Genomic DNA, 26,957 nt, shown 5'->3' on the forward strand with positions numbered 1-26,957 from the left:
GGAATGGCGCTGTGTTGACGAAAATCTCAAACACAATCCTGGGCCCTGCTCTATGTCATAGCATACCTCAAACCATGGTAAAGCATCAAGCAACCAGGTGTGCCAAAGTGGATTGTATAACTGGTCTTAATCACCCTTTAATCCAGGGGCTTTCGTTTGGTGGTTTGGTTTTCTTTCAAACCCTTTCTACCCTTCCTTGTCTCTTCTCATCCTCCTCCCTCCATCCTAGTCTTCTTCTTTCCTCTTCACTTCACGGATAGCTAATGTCGCTCAAGTCAAGCAGAGAAATCTCCCCTTAATCCCCCTGATACAGAGCCCTGCCCCCTTCCCACATACACATTACCACCGCCATCATCACGACCACCAGTAGTTCCCCCATCTCATGGTCCCCTCACCATCAGTGGGACGACCTATGGCTAGTGAAAGACACATGGAGAAGGAACGGTAAATAACAAAGTGAAAGCCCCATCTGACATGCCAATTGGAGTAATTATGGGCTTACAGGCTCCTAATACATTTCTGAGGACAGCTTTGTGTGCCCCCTCTGAGAAGTGAGCTTGTCTGTCATATAGCAACATAAAGATGACTTGTCATTGGGCCCATGAGTGATCCATTTTGCTTTTAATATGCTTTTTATTAGTTTTCATATAAGGGTCCCTCATGAACCCCACATCTACGTTTTCACTATATTAGATTCTTGCTATTTGTTTGGATGACTTTCCTTTGCAAGTCAAAGCCATTTCTTTCCGCTTACCATTGGTGTATAATCCTATAAACTCCCCTATGTTTATTATGAATATGTCCCTGTATATGTTTCATTCTCTCTGTCCTTATTTCAGGGCCAGATTCATGTAAGGCAATCCTCGTCAGCTATTTTCCCACTGGCACTAACAGAAAGCTTACATTTGTGCCACTATAATGTCCAGGCTCAACACATAGACCTCAAATTTTCCTCCATCCATTTGGGACTGCAGTGAGACAGGGCAGCTCTGTCTACCTCTGTCCTTTCCACATCGTCCTGTCCCGCCTTTGATATCCCCCTGCCAAGAGTCTGATTTGTTGGTTAGCCATGTCCTCCCCTCCTAGCCTCCAAATCCACAGAACACGGGGACGCAGTGGGAGTTCCCACAGTTTTAGGGGAGTTGGAGTGTAGAAAGGAGGGGGGAGGTTGGGTCAGACCACCACAGAGCTGGGGAGACCCCTGTCTTCCTCCTTGCCGGTTCCCACCGCTCCCAACATGGCACACACATGTTGAAAAGGTCAGGTCTTGATAGACAACAGAGCACCGGCAATTATGCTGCTATTTCTCTGTGGCTGGAAGTCCCCTGTTTTCTGTGTGAGTGTGTGTGTGCAGAAAAAGTTTTTTTTTTTTCGTTCATAGAGAATAAAGAGGCAGTGTTTTAAGGGGAAAAAGGAGCTGGGACAGGGGGAACGGGGAACTGCATGTAAGGACTTGTGCCGGATTGCTTCATGTTTGTCTGTCTGTCCATTTGTGGAAATTGGAGAACGTGCCTAAGAGAGTGCAGGTGTGTAAGTAAGTGTAAGTGTTAGGGTTCCCACTGTTCATACCTGAGCTACAAGTCTGATTTTGTTTCTAGATGGCATTTCCTTTCCTCACATATGGAGTTGACGCTTGCTGTCTGATGCCTCCTCTGCACTGTTGTGGTTGGAGTCTGCGGTCAGGAGTCCATCTCTGACCTAAACGACGAGGTCAAGTCCTTGGAACCCGCAGGAACTGGATGCTGAGCCCGCAGGGAACGAGCAAACACACACACACACACACACACACACACAAACACAGATTTGTTCCAGCGTGTTCCCAGTATTTTCTCTCTTTGGTGTCATTTCTCCTTCACACCGAACACCTATTTCTGGCTCTCTAAGGATAGCTTTCATGGAAAGACTACAGAGTGAAAAAGTCAAGGCAGCGTTATGACAAGAGCAGACCGCAGCTTGACAGATCTGGAGATCACACGGAGAGGATGCCGTGGTCCCTTAACAACTGAAGTGTGCTCCTGTAATGTATAATGTGTTGCAGCTGGATGTTTGCCTTGCATACCTTGTACCACCAGCTTTGTGCATTTATGTGTGCATGTGGCATAATTTTTGATCCCAGAGGTGAACTTACACTACACAGTTGTGACTTATGAAAGAGCAGTTGGGCATTGTGCCCCCTGAATGCCTGCACACCTATAGTGCCTTAAAGGAAAAAGGGGTTCATAGGGGTGCTGGGAGGCCCCACAGAGCACTTCATTCAGGTTGCTATGCATGTTGGAGAGATGAACGCCTGTAAATGGCTGCCAGTAATCATCCCTATAAAAAAGCAGCTGCTTCTAGGACCAGTTGGAAGTATGGCTGCTGTACTTTGCCTCCCTACACTGCTTAATATTTAGGTGAACAAGCAGTAAGAGTGTGTCTTTGAGTATTTGTCAGTGTGACTCTGTGTTTATGTGTGTAGAGGTTGCCCTGGATATGCACTCTGCTCTGGATAACTTCCAAGTCCAATCTATATCGCTACCAGCCTCAGGAATGTACCTTTGCTCCTGGGAAATTTCACCTGAATTACTTACCCGTGTGAGTGTGAGTGTGTGTGCGTACATGAGTTACCCAACCATAAATGTAACCGCTGTTTCTAATGGGCCTATTACAAGACATGAGCTCGTGTCAAATAACACACAGCTCCACACTAAAAACATCAAGACACAACCCACTAATGGAATCAACTTTGTCATCATAGACGCTGATGAGCTTGTTAGGGCTTTAGTTAGCTCTACCCTGAGGAGGAGGGAGGAGATCATTCATGAGTCTACAAAGGAGTCGCTCGTGTCCGTGACTCATACGTGCTCATGATATGGCTGGTTAGCGCTGAGGGAGACACCAGATTAAGAGCTGTGTTTGTTTCTCTGTTGCAAGGCAATCCACTCTATAATCCAGTTGGTCTTTGACATTATGAGGTGCAATAGAACAGGGATGCACAGTGGAAAATATGCACTTGGTTTCATTGGAAAGGAAACATAACAGCTGCAGGTATCATAACTGTCGTGAATATGTGGCTATCAGTATGTGGAGTTTCTATTGTCAGCTCTGCTATCTTTTTATGGTTTTCCAGCACAATGAAGTGTGAGATTCTTTGCTTTCGCTGCAGGGTCAGAGTTCAGCTGTTCAGGGATCAAGTTGAGATTGGGTTAAGGATAATAATGTGTGTGTTATAACACTTTCTGTGCTGGGATACAAGATATAGCTTTGAGCATATCCAATAGGTTTCAGGACTTTATCATACTTTGGCTGACATACAAGTATCACAGAAAATTTAGTCAGGCATATGAATGGCTTAAAACACCAACCAGTTTCCACAGATTCTTCATTAGGACGGAGATAATGATTCTCCATCTTGTTAAAGGTTGATGGACAGTAAAAAAAAAGAGCAATGATAGCAATAAGTCCTGGACATTATCATTTTATCCCCCACAAAGTCTTAAATGATGTATTTTATGAGTATATTAGAATTTTGTCAGTGAAACAAACAAACAAAAAAAAAAACATAACCAGTATATTTTGAGGTAATAAAGATGGGAAAATACCCGATAAGAAGTCCAGGTAGATACTGTATATAACATCAGACAAATAGATTTCCATCATCATGCTTTACCTCCTTTCTTTTTAACATTATTAAAAAATCATCTTTGAACCAGCCTCATTTCTTCCTCAGTCACCCTATATACGGGTTTATTTTGACTATGAACCAGGTCCAACACTATGCTTGACAACCAACCAAAAATAATATCTCCCTGTCCCAGCTTAAGAGACATTTGGGCTCACAAGGTCAAGACTCCTCAAATGATCACGCCCTCTTACTATGGCTATAAATGATAAAAACAGATGTCCTTTATCCAGACTAAGAGGCACACTTCAATCCCCCAAAGGCAATGCTACTCATATCCACCACATTCTTAAAAAAATGTTCACCCTTTTTCTTCTCTCCTCTCACTGGGAACTATGTGTGGCCCGGGGGGGGAAACAGGAGTCATCACCTCACTCAGAATACGTCCTCTCCACAGCGTCTTTATGGCTAGATTTACTGTGCACCAGCATCTATAAAACCATTTAATGGGGTTAATGTTGTTAGGTACACAGACTTCAGTTGCCAGTAAACATGTTGCCTAATAGCTCACGTAGAAGAGAAGGAGGGAGAGACGTTTTAGTCATTCTTCTTCTCTGTCTTTCTTTTACTTAGTTCAGTTTGTTTTTCCCCTCCTTTATATAATGTTTTCTTTTTATCTTCCTCTCACCACCTCTTCCATCCAATCTGTCTTCCATCTGCCTCACTCTTCTGTATCTCAAGTTCAAGTTTAAGATTTTTGTTTCTTCTTAATGATTTGGCCAAAAGCACCTTTCATATTCACAATCACCGAAACAAAAAAGACATGTAAAAATGATCAACAGCAAAATAGTTGTAACATGTCATCCTCACCTGCTACTTTTTTCCTTTACTCACTTCTTCACCTCACACACGTAACAATCACTCTCTCCTACTGCTCTCATGCCTCTTCCTCTGACTCCCCCTTTCCCACTGTGACGTGAAGTGTACACCTACAAGAAGCACGATTCATGTATTTCAGTGAGAGCGTACATCCAGGGAGGGAGGCTGACCTGTGATGTAACCATGAACACATGGGGGGTATGATAAACCTGTCTATCACCAGCCAGTGTTAGTCATTTTGCCAAAAAATCACATACCTCTATGCAGTCACTTGTGCAATGTCAAACTGGAGAATGAACGATTATTGCAGGGCAGTCTTTTTTTTTTTTAAATCTAAAAAAAGAGGCTTCAGTCAAAGAAACGTGTCACATAAATAGCTTTAGCAGAGGGCCATTTATTATAAAAATATTATATTCATTTTACAACACCATCCTAAAATGAACTTCATAAGCCTATTAAAATAGTTACATTAATTACTCCACCAGCTGCTGCTGCTGCTGCTGCAGTGTGTTCTCCATGCAGTATTTCCAGTCACAAAGCCCTCAGGCTGGCCTTGCGCTATGCGATCTAGTTGAATGGACAAGGTGGAGGGCAGACCACCTGGTTAGGTGACCTATGGCTCCCTGCTGATTGTCACCTCTGGCTGATCATTCGTGTGCACGCTGTCTCTGTCTGTGTCTCTGCTCCTGTAGGTATGCCTCGTTTATCAGGCCCCCGGGGCTCCTCTCCCAGACCTCCAAGCACAGTAGAGCACCTCTCAGCCTCCAGCTTCCTCACAACAAGTTAGGACCAGTCAGTTGTTAACCTGCTGTTAACTAGTTGCTTCCTGTGTCCCAAAGTCATGCCCACACACAGTATTGAATGGTTAAGATAATATAGGGTCATTGTCATCATCTGTCATCGTTCATGCCATTTTTGTTGGCGTTTTGCTACATTTACAGACATTCTTACATATTTCTTTAGCGTTAATATATAATAGACATAATACATTCCTTTGCCTTAAACTCAGATGCACAGTTTGTGATACAATCTCAACATCATTGTGAGACATCATCATGAGTCACCATCATCATCACCGCCACCGCCATGATGTATGATGATGATGATAATAGTCATCATCAAAAACTTTGTCTAACTTTTCGCCGATTGTACATCCTTTCCTCCAGAAAATACTACATTTCTGTCTATTTTTACAGATTAAATGCAGTAAATGGCTTCATCAGCCCCTAATTCATATATATATGCAATAGTTGACAATGAGGAATGAGTACAATATCTCATTGTCATCATCTTCATTATCAGTCTTTTTGTTTCAATTTTTGTCCAAAGTTAATTGTCACTTTTTCGCATCCTTTCCAATCAGCGATAATCAATATAAATTGCAGCCTGAATCTCTGAGTGGGCTGTCTGCTGAAGGGCACGCACACACGCACGCACGCACGCACGCACGCACACACACACACACACACACACACACACACACACACACACACACACACACACACACAGGGGCTGAGGGGGGATGGGAACATGCTCTTGAGTCTTAAGTCATCCAACCAGCCAACCAGCTCCCCTTACTAAATAGACGCACGATCACCGAAACGCGAGGGGAGGCGCAACGGGCACGGAGCTGCTGGCTCTATATCCAGCGGCTCAGAGGCGCTCTGACTCCATTCACTTCAGAGTCCTACACAGCCAAGGACCTGTGCAGACTGCTGCGAGACAGGCTCTGGAAAGCACAACACGGACGACTTTCCCCCTGCTTCGACTGCCTTTGTGATTTTTCTCAGAGGATCTGCTTATTGGATTATATTCGTTTAGGGCTATTAAATCCTATCATAGAAAAAACTCGTGCGTCTTAATTCTGTCTGATACTGAAATTCTCCAAAAGAAGAGGAGCTGCGTTTCTTGAATATTTCAGTAAACTGGGCTGAAGTTTATTTGTTAGAGGGTGAAGGACAAGTGCAACGCGCCTCAGACTTGTCTCTTGGGATTGTCCCACTTGCGCCTGAGGAGCTATGTCGATCTGCCGCACAGAGCTTGTTGAAGAGGACGCAGTCCAATGTGAATAACAAGCGTCAACTTCCAGCCTCTTCAGCTTTTCACAGTTACAAGCAAGTGCAGCACGGAGTCTGACTGAGCCCGCTAAACAGCTCTGACACCCCGGTTTCCCTCCCCGAGGGGATGGTTGTGGATCCTCTGGGGCCAGGAGCGACTCTGCGGCTCCTACAGAATAGCACCTTTTTCTTGTTTGGGGTTAAATCTAAATTAAAGGGAGATGAGAGCCGCACTTTGTTACTTCCTGCTGTGGACGACGTACCTGCTGCTGGCCACCTCTGAGGTAAAGTTACAAGGACTCCACGCAGCCAGAGTGGTACGGGACCAGATAGACTGTGTCCCTCTGGCCCCATGTCATACAAAGTGGTGCAGGGTGCAAGGGTCTCACAGAGCGCACATTTCTCTAACAGCTAGACACCACAACTTGATGCCCCGAGAAAAAAAAACTACAGAGTAATAGCTCCAAGTTTTGATGTAGTTAGGCTCGAAGATAAGGACGTGCATAATTTAAGGCACAGCCTCATTTTAATTAACCTATAACATACAAACGGTTTCATCTAAGAAAATAAAATGAGCAGTTTAATCTGAGGGGCTATTTTAAGAACAGTGTGAAGATATGAATCCGAGAGTGACCAAACAACATATCATCTCCAGTTACCATGAGGAGCAGTGACTGCGCGCTTTTCGGAACCAGCATCGCGTCTGCACTTGGACGCATATCGCAGTTATTTTTGGCTTTTGTGCCAAATCTGTTTGTAGCCTGAGCCAACTGGGCAAACGTTTTGGTTGGGCAAAGAGCATTCATGGGAACCGCTCCGGGCGATATAAATAGCCACTGTTCCTGTAAGACTGCACGGTTTGCTCAAGTTGAGGTGCTTGCAGGACCGCAACAAGTGCAAAGTGTGGCGAGCTGCCGTTCACACGGGCAGACGTAGCCCCCGATTTGTAGTAGTGCTCCAAATTCCTTTAGAAAGCAAACGGTTTTAAGTTGTTTCACTTATCCGCAAACAAGGAAGATAAGCAATATGAAACAAAGGGCTTTCTAAGATAATTAGGATACTTTCTTTCACCCGGCATCCAAGTTATACTAAAAGTAATAGTCACATTAACACGATTTCAATTTCATGATAGCTTTCCCATAATCATTGTCTTGCATGCAGGCAATTGGGAACATTTAAAAAAAAAAAGATATTTTACAAGAAAAAAATAATTTCTAGAAATACCTGGGTGCAGAAGTAGCCAAAAGACCCAAATCAAAAAATATTTGGTATATTATCCCACTGGAATACAACGTTTGCGCATTAGCAAAGCATAATTACATTGCATAATTTGTGAAGACAGTTCGGATCCACATTCTCACCATGCATGAGAGGGACGTAGCCTAAGAACAGACCTGCTTACTGTAGTTGGCACATTGTTGCGAAGTGGTTAACGCACTGATCGTCTTGGTGGTTGTTTAAACACAGCACATTTATTTATACAGACAAACAATTACAGCAATGTTTTGCCACTGACCTGACACATCTCTAACCCTCCTCTCTTGTTTGATTTCTTTGCAACCCCCCCCCGCCTCCTGAAGGAAGTGGAGTTTCCCCAGGAGCTGATAGACAGACTGTCCCACAGTGAAATCCACAGCATCAGCGACCTCCAGCGGCTATTGGAGATTGACTCCGTAGGTAAATTCTGCCTCTTGATACTTTTTTCAACAGACCTGATTTACATTTTTGACTCTGACGCCTAAGTGGGATGTTGTCCACATGTGAGACTGCTATTGCTGATGTTAGAGTAAAGGAAAAGTGTGGGAGTACTAAAAGCGCCACCATGATCTACATCATCAGCTTTCATGAACTGTAAAATACAGTGTGCTTGTCCTTTGAAACTACAGTATCTATACTTTTACTGGAAGTCGAGGTGACCTATGTGTAATAATTACACAAATTAATAGTGTAGTGTCACAATTCATGGATCCAATTGGATCCAATGTTTAGGGAGAATAGGGGAAATCAGATGTTTGAATGGCATTTAATTTAATAAGATGCCAGGACTTTGCCATAGCTGAGGGTTTAGTGAATTTAATGAACAAACAGGAGTCCGTGTTGATTTTGCACAGTCTGCATGGTATATTCAGCAGGGAATTAGTGTAGTTATGGCTCATTTTAGTAAGCTCCTGAAATCAAGCTCAAAAGGCATGCCCATGACTACAGCACTGCACAGGAAATTGCTGAGGGATCTGTGCACCCAGGGGAGCTTCCAAGTATAGCTCTACCGTGCATGATAAAGCAGTAGCCGTGATAGGTGCATCTACTGTACACATTTGACAAAGATGGACGTTCACTGGCAGGCTTTTATTTTTTCGCATATTCTTTCAGCTGCTATTACCACAATAAGCAATGATATAGCTACCAGACTGTCACATATGTTGCCCTGTAAACAGAGACAGCGGCTCGCAGGTCAGGCGGGTTTCTTCAGCTTTGGGTTCTTGGAGGTGCTGCTTCTTCTGTGGTGGGGGACCAGTCTGTGTCAGACTGTCTTAGATTAAGTTACAGGGGTGCGCTGGAAGAAGCTGTTTGCCTTCACTTGAGCCTGTATTTACACAGGCAGCGGCCATATATCAAATACATGGCTCCCCCCTAAAGATTTGTTGATGGAAATAGGTAATTACTAAATTTACTTTAACAGTCTAATGATGTAAGCTGCCTCACTGGTCATAGCTCATTAGTAACCTCAAAACTTATATTAAGCAAGGCAGCATTAGAGCTGGTATTTCACTCAAGTATTCTTCTGTTTAACCACATGATTACTTTTCTGATGGACGTATCAATTAGGACTAATAGTCCTGTATCATTAGTGTGTTTGTTTTAATTTTATTAATTCACAATCAAACCAACCTGCGCTCCATAACAGTGATCACCCCATTTTATGCTGAGCCCAGAATAGATCCCCAAAGTGCCTCTAGCATGAGAAGAGGTGTTTATAATTGAATTAACATGTCTTTCTTCAAACAGAGGAATGTTTTGCAGGGTAACAGTAGTAGGCTGATTATTATTACGAGGACATAAATCTGTCTGAGGGCCAGCTTGGCGGCCCTGGCCAGCCCATTAAAAGACCTTTGACGCCAGCCTGAGGGGTATTTTCAGAGCTTTTGTTGCGAATGGCCAGGACAGTAAAGCTACCGTAGTACTACAGGCTGGACTGTACATGGCATAGTATGCCAGCCAGGAAAGGAGGAAGGAAAGGCTAAAATTTATTTGTTTCTATCCTTGATACTATGCAGCACATTGGGACCTGGGAGATGTAACAAAAAATGATGACAGTGATGAATAGTGGATCCGGAAGATCCTCAAAGTCAATCATTTATTTTTTGAAGCACTTTACTGATGTAGGCAGCGATAATTTTTCCCCTGTGGTTGTCTTCATAGCACTTGGTTGTCCTTATCTGAGATCTCTGTCAACTGGAAGAATGACTTTATAATTCAGCCTGTAAGAACGGATGTGTCAGGATCACTGAGAAGGCCTTCAGGGCTTATCTAGCTAGCGGCTGTGTATTTCATTTAGTGTTTCTTTGCTTAGTGCAGGCTTGCATTTCTTTTTGGGCCTCAATGTGCACACATCCTGTGAGGATGGTGTCTTCGGCTCTGAGTGACAGATGAGATGACCTTGCTGAAGTCTGCAGATGGCTGTCTGGCCCCTGAGGTGCTCCTCTGCTCGCTTTACCTCTTCTCTATCCCTGTCTCCCTTCTCATGCGGCCCCATGGCCTGCTTGCTTATCTCTCTCAGTGAAGGACTTTGACAGAAAAGGGGAACCTGACTCTTGGCGTGGGGCAGAGGTGGAGGAGGGAGCATTAGGATTCTGGAGGTTATATTCACGCTACACGTCACTCAGAAGTAAGCAATCTGCTTTGTTTCTGACAAGCTGGTAGTGTGTTTACCTCCTTTACAGTTGGCAGCACTTCCTATAAACTTACAGTGCCTTTAAAAACAGACTTATCGTGTCTCCTACTAGCCTGCACACCCACAGGGAGGACCTGTTGCCCGTATGACCTAAACTAATACTTTGTCAACTCAGCCATGTAACATGTTGATAATAGGAACAAAGGGGAGAGACAGAAAGAGAGAATTATGGAGACCCTTATTACAACAAGTCAACAACATGTTTCTTTTTTTACAGGTAGAGGGGAAAAGAAAGGGAGGAGGAGGAGTAAAGGGAGGGAGACGGGGCCCTGAGCTAATGGAGGGAGTAATTTGCAAGTCATAAAAGCCTGATTCATGGCAAGAGACTGTCTCTTGTCCTCTTTTCTCTTGTCTCAGTTTGACGACGCTCTGGGCATGTTATTACTTCTTAGTCACCTGGAACCGACGGAGGAGCAAACCCCTCACTCTACTTTTCCCTGTCTCCACCTTTCTATTTAACACTCTTTCTTATTCTGCCTCTATTTTTTCCTCTCTTCTTACCTCATTTTTTCCTGAATCTTCCTGCCTGATCGCTGATTGCGTTCTTTCCCTATTTTCTTTTTTCTTCATCCCTCTCTTTTGAATATAGAAAAAACTACAGAAAGGCCCTTCTATGGTGCTGAAAAATGGACTGTGCAGTCTATAAAAGACTTCTTTATGTCCTCCCTCCCTCTCTCCTGTCAGCTCTGACACAAACTGTCTCCGGGTGGCTAGGAGGAGATGAAGAGAAGGATAGGTAGGGCAGAGTGAGAGGAGGCACACTGGGAGTTCAGTCAGTGACCTGCAGTGTTAAAAGGTTGTTAGGTTGGAAAATCAGCCAGCTGTGACAATGAGTCCACCTGACAGCCTCGCAGACAGTGTAGGTGTGTGTCTGAAATTATGTGTCATGCACTGGAGAGTGTGTGTCTCTGTATGTGGGTACACTGGCCTTGCACACTGATTGCTCAGCCCTTTGCTTAACTGCAGGCCTCAGCTGCAGTCAACACTTCCTCTCTGTGGACCTTTGATTCTGGGTCACTGGCTGTCTGACTGACTGCAAGACAAGCTAGAGGGAAATTTCCTCCACTCTCACTGAGGAGATGATCTTGGGGTGGGAACCTGACATACCTGCAGAAAAGGCATCTAAAAGCAAATAAACAACCAATCCTAGAATTGGACCATTCATAGGTAGAGGAAATCCCTTCAGATGACTCTGGTCAGAGCACAAAGAAGCTGGATGAGTGGAATGTGTTTGCCTATGGCTAAGCTTTGTTGTGCTGGTGTACATTGGGCTTTAACATGTTATGGAGGATAATGAGAGGAGTTTGTGTAGTTGTGAGTGTGTGTTTATGTTAAGTGTACAGGTGTAGGATTGTGTTAGCTAGGTGGGTATGCTGTACCTACAGACAGGTAGACCCACCCAATTCGCAAACACTGTCAGACTCTGCTCTTTGGGAAAGCTTTATCGTTTTATTGCTGCTCTGGCACTCTTCTGTAATCCACTTCATATTGGGTGTGGACCAAAACAAGCAAGCTTTATCAGATGACCATGACTGTGAATGCGCTGAGCTGGCTATATTAGACTGGAGTTAGAGAGGTTTAAGAGGGTAGCACTGCAGCAGAACAAAACAAGTACTTTTCCAAGCCAAGGAATGATTGAAAAAGTAAACACTTTCAGGTAAATGAGAGACATGAAACCACTAATTAGGTGCAGGGATAATGGCGACTGAGTACTACCTGTCAAATGACCACTTTAGTCCCCTGTGTGAAAGCTAGTTGTTTTTGAAGGAGCATGCTGACTCACCTGTGTCTAGCTACTTTATTCCTGCTGGGAAGGTTTAGCCAAATGAGTGACTGAGGCTGACACACAAAGCTTGCAATTACACAGAGGTCTGTGTAAAACTGTGCCTCCTGTACCCTGTGTACTCTTAACTGTTTACCTCAATTTGTGACATCATCAGTAGTCGCCTGCCTGCCTGCCTGCTAGCACGATAAAGGGAACCCTAAGCCCTTCAGGGAATCAAAGCATGTGTTACATACAGCACAAGAAGCCAGTAGGAAGTTACCATCTCATTATGGTCGCGTGACTAACCAACACATTGTTTGTTGTGGAAGGGTACATAAAACATCAATAGTGGATCATATGCGGCCTTCTGGTGAGGCCTTGCAAGCCACCCACCACAGTCAGTCAACACTGCTAAAGCTCCAGCAGCGGTTAACAGTCTCATAGCTAGTTTATTGGTTGAATAAGCTTTTGTATGTGTGTGTGTTTGTGCCTTGTCTGTGTGACATTATTAATATTGTTGCCTTCTGTTTTGACGAGGTACGGGAAATGATGTTATTGAGGAGCCCAAGCACCACAAACACCACAACCACCACAACCACCACAAGAACTACTCCCGTCACCCTGGTTACTACAACGACCTGAAGAGTTCCCAGCTCCACACCCGACGCAAGAGGAGCCTCGGTAAGACTGAAATAATACAATTATGCTGTCATGCGCAGCTCATAGCGCAGCTCAGAGGTTGCATCATGATGACCATGTTTGATACTATATACATCACAACTTGGCACAGCATTACAGTGTCATAATGCCTTAAAAATAACTTCTATCTTAAATATCCCCCCTTTACTGTACATATATGAGTTTCCACAAGAGGAAACCGATCGCTTTACACTAATTTCAAATAAAGCTAATAGTTAGTGGCTTTTATATAGTGTTTTTGTGGATAAAAGGCATCTTAATGAAGACATCTACCTAGTATTTATGGCAATCAAGGAATCATGAGAAACGAGACTGGTGTGTGAGGTTGACGAGGACGTCTGACATGAAGCCTTTTAATTGGCCAGAGGCTTGGAGATCTAAGGCACACGCGTCAGGAGAGAAATATATCCTTGAGCGTGGAAATTCCAGGCATTCAGGGTTCAAGTTGCAGCCCGTCTGGGCTCCCAGTCAGATTTCTTCATAAAACGCCACGCGGTACGATATCTGATCGAGGCGTGGAGAATACCATGTAGTGTGCAATGTGTGTGTTAAGATTGGCTGCATTTTCTTCACATCTCTCCCAACAGCAACAGCATTTAAAGCATTGCAGGATAAAGCGACTGGTCGTATTTCATGTATGTGCACTGTATCATAAGTGTACGATACAGTATAACATTTTGGCAGCTGTCCACAAAGGCCTTCATGTTCTGTACATGATGCACATATCATCTTTACGACATAATGGTATCTTACTGTACACTTGCTGTCACATCTTTAGGTTTGAGTGCCTGTCAGAGCATTAAATCTGAAATGAATGCTTACTGCCTTCCTCTTTTCACAATGGCCAACAGGGTCAAAGGCCATTATTAGATTTCCCACCGGCGGACATAAAGGTTTTCTGGCCTAGTCACGCTGCATTAACCCCACTGAGGGCTCTGAACAAAGGAGCAGTCTTTTTCTGTCTCACCGACTTGATCCCAAAGCTCCTTAGCTGATATGAGATCAGCTTTTTGGATAGCTTGTCTTCTTAACAGCCTTAAAGGAGGTTGGGTGTGATCTGAGGTAAGACAAACAGCTCCCACATCAAGTGAGTCATCAAATAATGAGCAGTGAAGGAATGCATGAAGCAGCTGGGAATGAAAAGGATGGAATACAACAATACATCAGTGTGCGCTTGCATTTGGAAAATGTGTCACTGAACATTCATGCAGACCAAACGCATTAACTTGACTCCTCCCTCTTCTTGTCTGTCTTCCAGTGGAAGAGGCGGTCCCAGCGGTGTGTAAGACGCGGACGGTGATCTACGAGATCCCCAGGAGCCAGGTGGATCCCACGTCTGCTAACTTCCTGATATGGCCGCCCTGTGTGGAGGTGAAGCGCTGCACGGGCTGCTGCAACACCAGCAACATGCGCTGTCACCCTTCCCGCAAGCACCACCGCACCGTTAAGGTAAAACACACACACCCCTACAGTATAGATATGCACACATACATTCACTTTCTTGTCTGCAAGCTTGATGAGTTGCCAAAAACATTACTGCATTGCAAGGTTAAACACACAATATATCATAGTCTCCCCATTTACAACACATACACTCTTTATAGTTACATAGATCTCCACCACTTTTCCTCTCACCAGGTAAGTAAATTACATGGGAGGCAAGGTTGGGTCAACCTTTCTTCCTTTCTTACCTCACTCCCTCTTTCCTCTACAGTTCATCTCAGTCTAACCCTCTCCCCTGAGCCTCCTTGGCCAGTATCCAAAATAGTGGCCACCTCACCTCCGCTGCCCCCTCCCCTCTCTCCTTCCATTACAGCCGATCACCATCCTCTCTCTTCATCAACTCTTTCCCATGCTTGGCAAGAGGCCAGGGTGGCCGTGCCAGGACAGCAGGAGGGAGGAAGAGAAGGACAGAGAGGACAGACAGGGAGGGTTGTTGGCACCTTCAGCAAGGACATCTGTTGAAGGGTCGACCCAAGAGGGATGCTCCTGCCAGATATAAGACAGCCAGTGAAAGAGAGAGAGAAACAGTCTCCTGTATCTTGAGAATGTCTGAGTGTCACCGGTTACTGCACAGCCATCTCTCTACTCTCTGTTTGTTTGGGCCCTTTGTCTTTTCTGGAAGCAGGGAGCCCGAAGGAGACGAGGCGACAAAGAGAAAGAGCGAGAGAGCGAAGGGGGTTGCACTGTTCTCAGAGGCTCTTTGGCATCGGTAGCTTGAAAACATGTCCTTCTGTTCAGGATCAGAGGAGACACCATGACTGGAGCTGAGTCATATTTCTGGTGTATTTACACTACAGCCTGATAGCCGGTGCATGGCTCTGTTTGGAGGTATGGGAGTTATGTGCTCTGTTCTGTAAGAGTAAGAGACAAGTGGGGGATAAACAGGATAGCCTGGAACACTCTGTGTGTGTTTGTGTTTCTCTCTGAGTCTATCTCTGCACTCTATTGTCTCTACTCTTTAATCATTGTCATCCTGCCTGGCCATGGGCACGGAGACATTGCTTTCTCCCCTGTTCCATGGAGGGCTTTTAAGATGCCGCTTCGATAGACCAGAGTAATAAAACAAATACCAACCCCACCTGCTGCTGCCTCCTGCCCCTTGGCACACTGGCACAGGTCAGGAGATTTCAATATGGATAGGAGGACATTCTCTGACCCCCTCTTTTAGTTATAGAGTAGAGACAGTAAGGCTGCACTGACAAGATGGCCATTGAAGGGCACAGGGCACTGCATCCAGGGCACAGGGTTTATGGTCAGAAATGCTGACTCATAGTGCGGTAACAGAGTCAATCTCTGATATACAGTACAACCCTGTGTGTCTGTCTGTCTGCATGCAAGCTTGTCTGTCTCTCCGTCTGCCAGACAGTCGGTATCCGTCGTCCTCAATAGGAGCTCTGTCTGTGATCACGGAGACGAGGACGGATCGGATGGGGAGACACTGACGACGGCATACAAGACACTAAGGCTTGATTCAGCTATTCCTGGAATGCCATGATCCATAAGACTTTGTCCGTGTCCCCCTCATGACACTGTCAAACCCCCGAGGACAAAATGAGCACACAGACTGGAGAGGGACCTTCAGGCATGTTGGACAGGGTTTCACGGGGCCGTTTTTTTCCATGTGGTTTCAGCCGCGGGGGGCAGAGAGGCGTTGTATCCCTGGAAAGGTCATCCGTCAGGGCTCGCTCCGGTCAGGAGACATTCACCACATTGTGTGTGAGAAACATTGTCTCATGCCAAGTTTTTTTTCCTGTCTGTCCTCTCAGCAGTTAGGCTGAATAGGGGTTCAGTTTGTGCTTCTCCCTCCGTTTATTAGAAAGCTAAAAATGTTGCCTGTCTACCCTGTTTTCCTTCTGCTGGCCAAGGATGGGAAAAGAACACATTCGCTGTGTTTCTTTCCATCTCATGCCACTATGCATTTGTCCAAATGCACCTTTATTTATTTATGCCCCCTCTTCTCTTTCTCTCCTTCTTTCCTTTTCCTTGCTATGGACCCAAAAAAAAAGAGAACAGGTCTGTGCAGGCCCTGTACTGTACAAGCCTGTCCTGTTCAGTGGCAGGGTAATAAAAAAAGGCAACTTTAAATAGGACAAGCCTGAGGGAGGAGAAGGGGCAGATTTAAAGTCACTCTCTTTCTTTTTCTTGTCTCTCCTTTCCCCTCCTCTCATTCTCTTGCATTTCTCTTAAACTTATTTTGCACTTTTGTCCATTACTGTCAGTTGTAATATATGTGCAGCTACGTTGGTAGTTGTTTTCCTGTTGTGTGCATACCTTGGCATGGGAAATACACAGTGAAAGTGTAAAGACAAGCGTCTTGCGAGCCATTTAGGGATGGTCCAAAATTCATTAAAAAGAGATTTAGTGAGAGAGACTGAGATGGAAAGAGAGACAGACAAATGAGGGAAATGGACAGAGCACAGATGCAAACAGAATATTTAATGATCAAATGTTTTCATGTATTCAAACTCTATCATCCCAGCATTCCTTTAACTCCTCCTTCACCCCACCTCCTTTTGCACTTTCAATGACTCCATATTCACTCCCCCTATCCCAGCATCTTTGCTCTATCCTTTCTTTTCCATCGAAGTGATTCCTCCACATTTCTTCTTCTTTCTCTTTTTCTATTGGTGTTTTATCACCGAAGGCTTGCAGAATATTTTCACCATTTTGTCAGTGTTATTTTGTCATAGTGCTCTTAGATGTATTATGATCTAGATACACTATGGCGTGAAACGACAGTCATCAAAATAAATGTCAGCATTGGCATCATTTCGATGGAACAAGATGAATTCCCTCAAACTCCCCTCATCCCTCCATCTCCTCCCTTCTGGTCTTCACTCTTTCATCTCTCCTCTTTCATATTTTATCATTCTCCCTCATTCTTCTCCTTCTCCTCATATCTTCTGTATTCCCTCATATCTTTTTCTCCGTGTGCTCACGGCTGCACCTGTGACCAGAATTTTTGATGGGGTTCTCATTTCTTGCTCACTAGACAAACTCACTCATAAAATAACAGGTGATTTTGGACAGGAAGGATGGAGGAGACTAGTGAACAAGGTGTGCACAGAAGGGAGAGTGAGTTACGTAGTGATCGCCACACGTATGTGCGCTTTTGCATTCTTTTGCACATTAGTCTTTGTGCACCAGTATGTGTGTGAATCTAAATGCCTCTTGTTCTTCCAGTGGGGCAGAGTAAACAGGCCATGACACAGGCAAAGAATGGAGCTGTCACTCATCCTCTCACTCATTAACTCTAAGACTTATGCAGTACATGTTGTCTGTAAGTTCATTATCTTCCCCTTCCTCATTCATGAACCCACATAAGCAGATACAGAAATAATGAGATGACATTTTCATGAAAAATAACCAGATTTTTTAAAATGAGCAGATTAGAAATACTTGATGTACCCCAGTAAATTTGGGGGTTTTCCACTACACAAATAAATTAAATCCTATTGCAACAACAGCTCAGAGAGTGCTTTAGATAATAGATAGTGAAGAGAAAAATGGGGAAAGAGCTGCTAAAAAAAGTAACATAATTCACATAAATAACTACTGACACAATTTAAAATTGAAGCAAAACACGAGAACCAGTGCTTTCTATTGCCTTTATAAGGTAGTTTGATCTAATTAGTATAGCATATTTTGGCAACAATAAAGTACAGTTTCTATCATTTGGTTTGGTTTAGTAGCTGGAAACTTTTGATGGCCCTTGAAGCATATGTACAAGTATTTTGCAGAGGTCGGAGAGGGTCGACAGCGCACATCTGTGTAAACCTAAGGAGATTGTTTGCGTGTGTGTGTGTGTGTGTGAGAGAGAGAGAGAGCGCGTTATGCTACGTAAACTCCCCCACCGCAGCGCAGGGACAAGGCCATTTGTGTGAAGTGGCAGCAAGAGGAAGACGGGCCGCAGAGTAATGAAGTGTTGATGGCTGCTGGATCAAAGTGGAGGCTGACAGAGGCCAGGCGGATATAGCCACAGTGCTGAGTGTGGGGGTCCACACATCTCCTTGCACTGGCCCTAGCCCCGACCCTGATACACACACACACACACACACCCACCCACACACACACACACACTGACAGTTACCTCAGCAACAGTGGTGCAGATCCGGGTGTTGGGGGAAGCAGTAGCTGTAGCCATGTGGTTTTGTGGGACCCTGACTTACGGGGTGTTTCATAAATAAAAGACAGTGTGACGGTGATACAGTGTGCATGATTTATGAATGTCTGAGGGGTCCTGTGGATTAGGTGAAGAGGGGGGGGCAGATGGGAATGAGGGGCCCCCCTGTTTGAAGTCCTTTGCAGCTGTGAATTATTTTCCCTTTGATTCACTCAACTCTTTCGACTAGATGAAGAAGGGTGAGGGAGTTTGTGTGTGTATATGTGTGAGTGTGGTGTGCACGACGGGGGTTGCGGAGCGGGTCAGAGACCATGGGAGCGTCCCGACCAAGCCAGAAGCCGGAGAGTTTGGCTTCTGCTGCGCCGGCTGGAATGCATCAGCTTGAGCAGGAAAAGTAGCAGTCGTATTTTAATCATATTTTACTTCATTTCTGTATTTTGCTTCACTCCTCCTCTCCTGTCCTCCCTTTCGCTCTTCCATTATGACTTCATCCTCCCCCTCCACCTCTCTTCTACACTCTTGGAGTCTGATTGTCTGTTATGTGAAATAGTTGTTCACTCCCTCTTTGCTCTTTCTTTCTCTCTCCTGCAAGAGAGCCATCTCCCACTCACTAATTTTACCCTTGTGTCTGTCTCTGCAATTCAGTCTGTATCTTTTTTGGTCGCTCTCCCTCTTTTAAATGCTCAGTAATGTCTTTCTCGTCTGCAATTCTGCTGTTCTGTAAAGACATGCGAAGGAGGAGAAAAATGAAACATTGTGGTATTCTTTGATATTTGATATTGTATGATGGTTTCTTTTGGTCTCTTAGGGGAAGGGACAGGGTTAGATAGATATTCACATCTGGTGATACATTAATGTGTGTGTGTGTGTGTATGTGTGTGTGTTTGGGAGAGGTGGGGAGGGAGTGGTGTGCCACGCAGTGCCTTTCTGGCACTGCAGGCCTGTGCAACATGATAAATGCTGTCGTTGCTTCCTCTCTTCTGCACACACCGCCTGTGATAACCCTTTCCACCCGTCACCCCAAGTGTGTCTGTGTGTGTGTGTTTTGCGGGGGGTTGAAGCAGAGGGTAACAGCAGGTTGTCTAGCCTGCCTTCCTCTGATGTTCAGTCTGTGTCTGCTGTGGTTTGCTCTCCCTCCCTCTGCAGATCATCTTGCATCTCTTCTTCTGGGTCTCATTTCTTCCTTGTTTGATTTCATGAGACAGACGTTCCTCTTCCCAAGCACATCCCCTACCTCACAGTTGTAGCATCTCAACAAGAGCTTTTTTTTTTTCCAGGGCACAAGCTCTCTGTCTCAGTCGCCCGATTTCCCTCCTGAAAGATGAATTGCCACCCCACCCTGCCTCTTTCCACCCCTCCTTTCTCCAGATACACACATCCATTTTTATTTATTCTTGCTTGATTCTGTCACTGTTCCAATTCACGATGGCCCGCGGTGCACATCCACATCCCTGTTGTGTTTTCCTTGGAAGGCTGGAGTAAAACTTTCCCCTCCATCATGCTCTCATCAGTGCTTGGTGCTCAGGGAATTCCCAATTAACCCGACCGGGACAATCGGCTTCACACAGAGGGCCGCGGAGATTCAGAGGAAAGCCTAGGTCAAACCGAAGGGGGTGCACTTCCCAGAGCCCCCTGCCTCACCCCAACCCTCTGGATCAGATATCATTCCACAGCCACTCAGGGGACTCTTTCTCAGGGCCTGGCTTTCTAGGGAGTTTAGAGCAGTTTGATTTATACAAAGACAGTGTGGGGCCCCTCGTCGTAGTGTGGGGGTCTCTTTCTGATGTATGTTTTATGTGGGAAGTCATTGACTGTTCGCCGGATAGGAAGCCGGTGTTCTTTGTACAGAAGTGAAGAAGTGGATGAAAATGAGGGGAGGCTGAGTTAAATATGGATGTAAAGTGGAAAAATTTTGGGAGTGAAGACCACCATTCCTTCCTCTGTAGCATCAACAGTTTCCCGTAACACACAAAACAGGAAATAAGAGAGAGAGAGAGAGAGAGAGAGAGTATTGATGAAGTGGGCAGAGCAGAGGCTGTTTGAGAAGTATTGCGGCACACATATACACATTCAGACACAAATATAAATGTGTAAGTGTGTGTATCATGACTCCTGCAGGGAGTGTTTATAACCCTGCTGTTTGAAGGGCAAGGAGACAAGCCTACCGCTGGGCCTCCCATCAAGGGGGCCCATTGCTTTATCCCTCTATCAATAGCTGTTTGTTTGGCCTGAAGAGTTGTGCTGGCATGTGTATGTGTGTGTGTTAGTCATTAGGATCAGCCTCAGTAGTAAGTGTCAGACATGGCTGATTCTTTTGGCTTCTTGTTAGGTACTTCTGCACCCCCCTCAGCTGAGAGATTCCCGTAACCAACGACAGCAGAGCGGTCCACAGAGACAGCTGCATTTTTCATCTCACTCCTACAGTACCCTGTCTTTCAGTCTGATAATTTGATTAAGTATTGGCAATGGTTTTCTGGGAAAATCATATCATTCTGGGATACTGTCTGCACATTTAGCAGGTAATAATAAACTCTTGATAACGTTTCTATCTGTCTTCATCTACTTGTCAGTATCGGTGTAGTAAATTTCCCCAATGGGTAACCCAGAAACTAAATGTTAATAGGTAACACATGAATGTCATCTAATGCTAGTCATGATCATGGTCAGTCATTCTTCCCTCTTCCTTGAATAACCCCCTCTGTTTGCACACACACCCACTCTCTCTCTCTGTGTCAGGGCCCGATAACAGCAAACACACCACCAATAACCCAGACACCATTGTGCTCTGTTTGCTCACTGCATACCTCCCCTGCTTGCTTACCCTCTTTTTACTCCCTCTCTTCTTTCTCTTTCTCCTCCCTCCATAGAAAGACACTGTTGCAAAGGAGCGGCCGGTGAAACCGCTGGTCCCTGACTTCTTTTGGTCTCAGTTTTAGACTCACCAAGTGACTCCCCAGCCATTGTTACAGCACTGACATGAGGCAACTCTTGCTGTGTGAATGTCAACATTACACTTTGTTTTATCAGACAGAGATTGGTATGTTCATTTGTCTGCATGACTAATTTACCACCAAGAGCCAGCTTTGGCGCTATGCCATCACAGGATAGAGGAAGAAAGCCTCTCATCTCTTTTGGCCCTCTGTCTGTGCGTGTGTGAGCCTCATGCTGACTGTAAAACCATGTTGTTCATAACACTAGAGAGCGTTGGGAGATTGTCGGCCAATATCCTCTCTCGTGCAGTCACCAGAAAGATAGGTGAAGCAGGGGATATTGTTTCCATGTGGCCCCCAGGCCCTCAGTGGTGGATGAGGAGGTTACCTGCCCTTGGCACTCAGATCAGAGAGGGAAAAGCATGTAGCCACCTCCCCTGGGTTACACAACAAGATCATCATAACCTCCATGCAACCTTCTCTATTCAGCTTTCATCTAAGCTTTAATCAACATAGCCTATTCATAACCCTCCGAGGATCAGTCCTTTTCATTACTAGCTGTTGGGTGGGAAGTGGAGGTCAGTCCTGTTGTGTTAAACTGAGAGGGTGTTAGCTGGACTGAAGGATAGGAATTCCTGCATTGCTTTTGTGTTTGTTAGATTGGAAGGGCTGCTTTCTGGGGTTCTACTGCTTAGATTAGACCATATAAACTGTATTTTTTGCATGCAGCAGTTAAGCAACTTTCCCTAGCCCATGAAGAAATATTAATGTGGTTTAAAACCAACCTACATGTCAGGACAAGGCAATGGAGTTTAGGTGTGTGTCTGTCTGGATGTGGATGCTCCAGGCCTGGAGCAGGGGGGGATCTCCCAGCCTCTCTTCTCTTGCCAGGGTAAACCTTCCCTGGGCCTTAGGGCGTACACTGCTTCCCCACCTATTCTCCATCTCTCCTCTCCCATTGTTTGAGCTTGCTTGGACAAGGTCATACACTCCATTCAGTATTTACACACCTGATCAACAGCCCATAGAGCACACAGTGAGCGGAACCCAATGCATCAGCCTCTGAGGAATGCTGTCGTCATACTTCAAACACATGGAGGCAAAGCTATGGCTGGCGTTTTTATGAATCAGTTTATGAAAGAGTCATCAGTCACAGCGCTATGCTTCTTGATGTCAGTGGATGGGCAAAGAGAGTGTGCATTCATTGACGACACACGCACGGCGAAGAGTAATGATGGCGCAGGAGCTGCCTCTGTAGCTAACCTTTTCTCTCCTCCTCTCTTCAGGTAGCCAAGGTGGAGTATGTGAGAAGGAAACCCAAGCTGAAAGAGGTCTTTGTGCGGTTAGAAGACCACCTGGAGTGTGTGTGCACGTCACAGCATCATGTGGTGGAGCACTCAGATGCAGAAACAGGTAATCAAAGTTATACATCTTTGTTACATTATTGCAAATAGTGTCAAAGCAACAAACAAACAAACAAACAAACAAACAAACAAACAAACAAACAAACAAACAAACAAACAAACAAACACTGAGGCTGAGTTTGATGGCTGAGTCCTGCCCTCATCCCTACATCATCTTCCTTTCCTGACCTCTTCATGTCTGTCTGATGTTCTTTCTCCCTGTCTGGCTCTTGGCTTTGCACTGAGTGACCTTTTTTCTATGATTGCTCACAAACAGGCAGACAGACCTGTAAGGTGGGCAGTTATTGCAAAACTGTAAAGCTTGTGTGTTTGTGCCTTGTTAGACAAGGATGTGTACGTGTGTGTGTGAAAGCCTGTGTGTTAAGGGAGGGTGTCCAAAGGCTGCTTGGCAAGACAGCAGGTAAACTGCTAGTGCCTTGATCTCAAGCCTTTCTCTCCCTGGGAGCAGATAAGCGCTGTGATGTGTGCTGATAAGGCATCTGAAGTATTTATAGTGTGTCATATCTTTGCACTCTCTGCTTCTGTCCCAGGGCTGTTTTGCCTCTTTCTGTATCATAAACCCTGCTTCTTGCTTTTAACCCTCCTTCCAATCCACTCTCCCCAACTTTGTGTTTTCAGGCCACCGTAGGGCTAAAGATAAAAAAAGGAAACCAAAAAAACTAAGACCCAGCAAGGATTTATTGGCGACATAATAAAGTTGCACTCATTACCCAAAGTCCACTGGAGAGCTGTGAAGGGAACAGGTAGGACTTTAGCACAAAAGTGTCCTCTCACCTTTTGGCACTGCACTGGCCCAATCAGGGGTGAAAAAAAGGGCCTGCCAATCACCGTCACCAATCACGTCACAGCCAATCAGTCTGAGAAGGGGGAGGGCAGAAATGTTCTGTTCCTCACCGCTGCATGTTGATTTTGTGGCCTGCTGAGCATGAACACATATTTTGTGTCACTGTGTTGTGCTTGCGTGTGGTTGTGTGCACTGTTATTGTTGTGTTGTACATCAAGACAACACTCACTGTATGTCTTGTTTCATTGCTAAAAAGACACCTTTCTCTCTTTTTTTTGCTTTCACCTACCTTCAATTTATTGTATCATCACCAATATTTATCCTCTGTGATCTCTGGCTGTAACTAAAAGAGAGATTTTTTTTCCACAATGTTTTGTACCACAAAAGTTTTCTTGTGCCTTTTACTTTGGACACACACAAAATGACACATGATTATTTTGACTGGACATTATGATGTCTGGTCTCATCACTATCTTTGAAATCTGGAGAAACATGATTTGGAACACTGTGGATCTTGTGTGTGTTGTGTCAGCTTGGTTGAAATGCATGCAGAAATTGATGCAATTATGCACAAATTACAAAAATCCAATTTCTTTTTTTTTCATGATGAAACCCATGTTGTTGTTGTTGTTGTTGTTACTGTTTTTATAAATTCAGATTCTCATGTTAGTTCTTGCTCTCTCTCCCACAGTGGACGTGAGGTGAGACCAATTGGAACAAGGGACTTCAGCGTGGGAGGGACCTAAATAGAGGATGCCACCAACAGGAGACCTGCTCTGTCCTCTTCCCCGCCGCCATGCCACCTTCGTTTGAAAAAAACAAACTTTTCTGTTAAGATGAGTGACTGAATAATAAGCAACAGACAAAAATAAATAAGATGCCAAAGGTGCTTTTAAAAAAAAAAACAATAACCAGTGATGATGACTTCCTCTGTGGTACGCCATCTACCGAGTCAACTGAACCCTGCCATTGATCAGGAAGAAAAGAGAATGATGCTGTGGAGCTCGGGCAGAGCATAAAGACGCCGAAGGGAGATGATGAAAGGGATTTGTGTTGAACATTTTGACAGACTTTGTTTGAACAAGACGCACAACAGTAACGGCCATGAAACAGCTGGATCAAGCTTTCGTGGGAATCGGTTACTCAGACTCCAAAACAGCAGTGGATGACCTCCAGCTGGGCAACATAAAAGTGCCCTGCCCTGTTTAAATGACTCTTGCATACACAGGAAGGAGAGATATAGGAAAAACAATGGAAAGAGAAAAAGAAAGAAAGAGACAGATGGGAGATGTGTTTTTTCTTCTTCAAGAAGCTCTGAGTTGAGTTTTTAGATGTTTGCTCTGAATCAAGAGACCCCTGGCGGCCTGTGACTGTGCCCACTTGCTCTGTACAGTAAAATCTGAAAAGGAAGACACGCCGCTACTTACAAACTATTTATACGTGTGGACGTTTGCTTTCTGTCTCTTCCAGTACAAAAGAAAGAAAGAACTAAAAGGATGTTTGTATGATTTTGGAGACATGCAATGTGTGGTCTGGTTCTTTGTAACAATCAGTATCACAATCTCAATGTCCTTTTTCTAGTTGTTGTTTTATCTTGTCATCCATGTTTCTTATTATATTACAGTATATCTGAATGATGTATGATATATGGTTTGGATATATGTGTGCAAGGAGGAGATGTGGGAGTCAGTACAGGAAGATGCTTTATTTTTGTTATGAAATATATTATGCTTACTTATAGCCAAGCAGGAATTATGTTTATTTCTTTCTGTTGATGAATGCCTGTATTTAATCCATTGGAAAAGATGCAAAAATGTGTGGAGGGGGCATGGTGGAATAGATCAGGGAGAAAAAAGGCTGTCAGTGCTTGTTAGCCTGTGTGCATTGGCAATGTGTGTCAGAGGTGTTTAAAGGGGGATATAGTGGCTTAAACATGGCAACTTCATATTGAGTAGTCATATTGTAGCTTATTCTATGTCCTTAAAAAGCACTGCCCAATCATTTATGTAACAAGAGTGCCATTTCACACAAACATGCAGACAGCACATTAGAGTGTGTGCATGCCAATCCCATAAACACACTAAAACTTTATGTCAGAGCAACTTTAGTGTGCAAGTACCCATGTATGAGGCAGGGTAGAGAGGGCGTGTGCACGCTCACACACAATCTCTCTCCTACAGTACATGAAGTTATTTTTCACCCATATCACTTAAGCGTTGATAAGGAAGATGCCCGCCCGGCCTGCTTTACCAGCACACATGTTCAGCCTGCAAAGAGCAAAGTCCACCTCGGCCAGCTTAAAGAGCGAATGAGTGAGCAACGCGAATCGACAAGCGCATGAATGGGCTCCTTGTTTAACCAGGCTTTAACTCTTCTGTTGATGGGAGAACAGATCGCTGATCACTCCACCCTTTGATGGGACTCACACTTTATGAAGCCAGATACCACCAGGACAGATGATGATGAGGTGGCCTGAAAACAGTGCAGTTCTGGCCTCAACCTGTGCCCTGATGGAACAATTACTTCCTTACCAGTTCCTGTAAGAGTGAATAATGTGTAATCAGGCCAACACGTAGCAAAAACAACAGTCCAACCTGTGTTTGAATAAGGAAGTTTGAAGGAGATTTTTATAGCAGTAAAAGAGTGAGTCACTGTTCACAGTGAAGTGAGTCAAGCGAAAGTAAAACAAGAAAAGTTTGACTGTTGCTGTATCAGCTGCCACTGGGTTGTGAACATCAGATCTTAAATAGACGCAGCCTGTCTGTGAATTAACTAACCATCAGTTGACTGGTGCTATATTTATAAGTCTGATGTTTCATCACTGTTTTGCAATTCCATTCACATCAATGTAAGATAGTGTTCTCAGTAAACAAGGGACCACGCTTCGAGCTATTTGATTAAAGAAAATGCCATTACGCTATCACTAAGCCTTTATCACTTTTCTTTTGGGCCTCCATTGGATAAAGACAGCAATAATCATAATTTATATATTTATGTTTTCAACAATAAATATATTTCTGCTCATGAAATTGTTCACTGAATGTTGAGTCCCATAATTTGTTTGATTTGTGTGTCAAGGATGGTATTTGAGGCTGAATTAAGTTATGAAACAGATGTTTTGCAGTACTTAAATGGGCACAAAAGTAAAGTTATGGAAAGTAAAACATTAAGTAAATGAACAGAATAAGCTGAAAAAACAGTACAGCATATGAAAGAGGTTAGAGGGACCACCCTGCACCA

General features: G+C 44.4%; 1 protein-coding gene across 2 annotated transcripts; it reads left to right on the forward strand.

The window, feature by feature from the left end:
- The first annotated feature begins 6,134 nt into the window (after window positions 1-6,134).
- Window positions 6,135-26,751, forward strand: pdgfab (platelet-derived growth factor alpha polypeptide b). 2 transcript variants are annotated; one of them, XR_010932108.1, is made up of 7 exons: window positions 6,135-6,821; window positions 8,118-8,214; window positions 12,792-12,935; window positions 14,212-14,402; window positions 22,796-22,922; window positions 23,552-23,676; window positions 24,409-26,751. XR_010932108.1 is itself a non-coding variant. In XM_067615748.1 (6 exons), exons 1-6 carry the CDS (start codon window positions 6,759-6,761, stop codon window positions 24,420-24,422), a joined length of 636 nt encoding a protein of 211 aa, XP_067471849.1. In that variant the 5' UTR covers window positions 6,139-6,758; the 3' UTR covers window positions 24,423-26,751. The 2 variants fall into 2 exon arrangements, 1 of the variants encoding a protein (XP_067471849.1); XM_067615748.1 differs by lacking the exon at window positions 23,552-23,676 and having other exon boundaries at window positions 6,139-6,821.
- The last annotated feature ends 206 nt before the right edge of the window (window positions 26,752-26,957 follow it).

This window comes from Thunnus thynnus, chromosome 17 (assembly GCF_963924715.1).
Source record: "Thunnus thynnus chromosome 17, fThuThy2.1, whole genome shotgun sequence".
Taxonomy (NCBI): Eukaryota; Metazoa; Chordata; class Actinopteri; order Scombriformes; family Scombridae; genus Thunnus; species Thunnus thynnus.

Coding starts and splice junctions, on each gene's coding strand:
- pdgfab (XM_067615748.1), top strand. CDS start 6,759: ATGAGAGCCGCACTTTGTTACTTCCTGCTGTGGACGACGTACCTGCTG. Junction 6,822..8,117: donor TGCTGCTGGCCACCTCTGAG/GTAAAGTTACAA, acceptor CGCCTCCTGAAG/GAAGTGGAGTTTCCCCAGGA. Junction 12,936..14,211: donor CCGACGCAAGAGGAGCCTCG/GTAAGACTGAAA, acceptor TCTGTCTTCCAG/TGGAAGAGGCGGTCCCAGCG.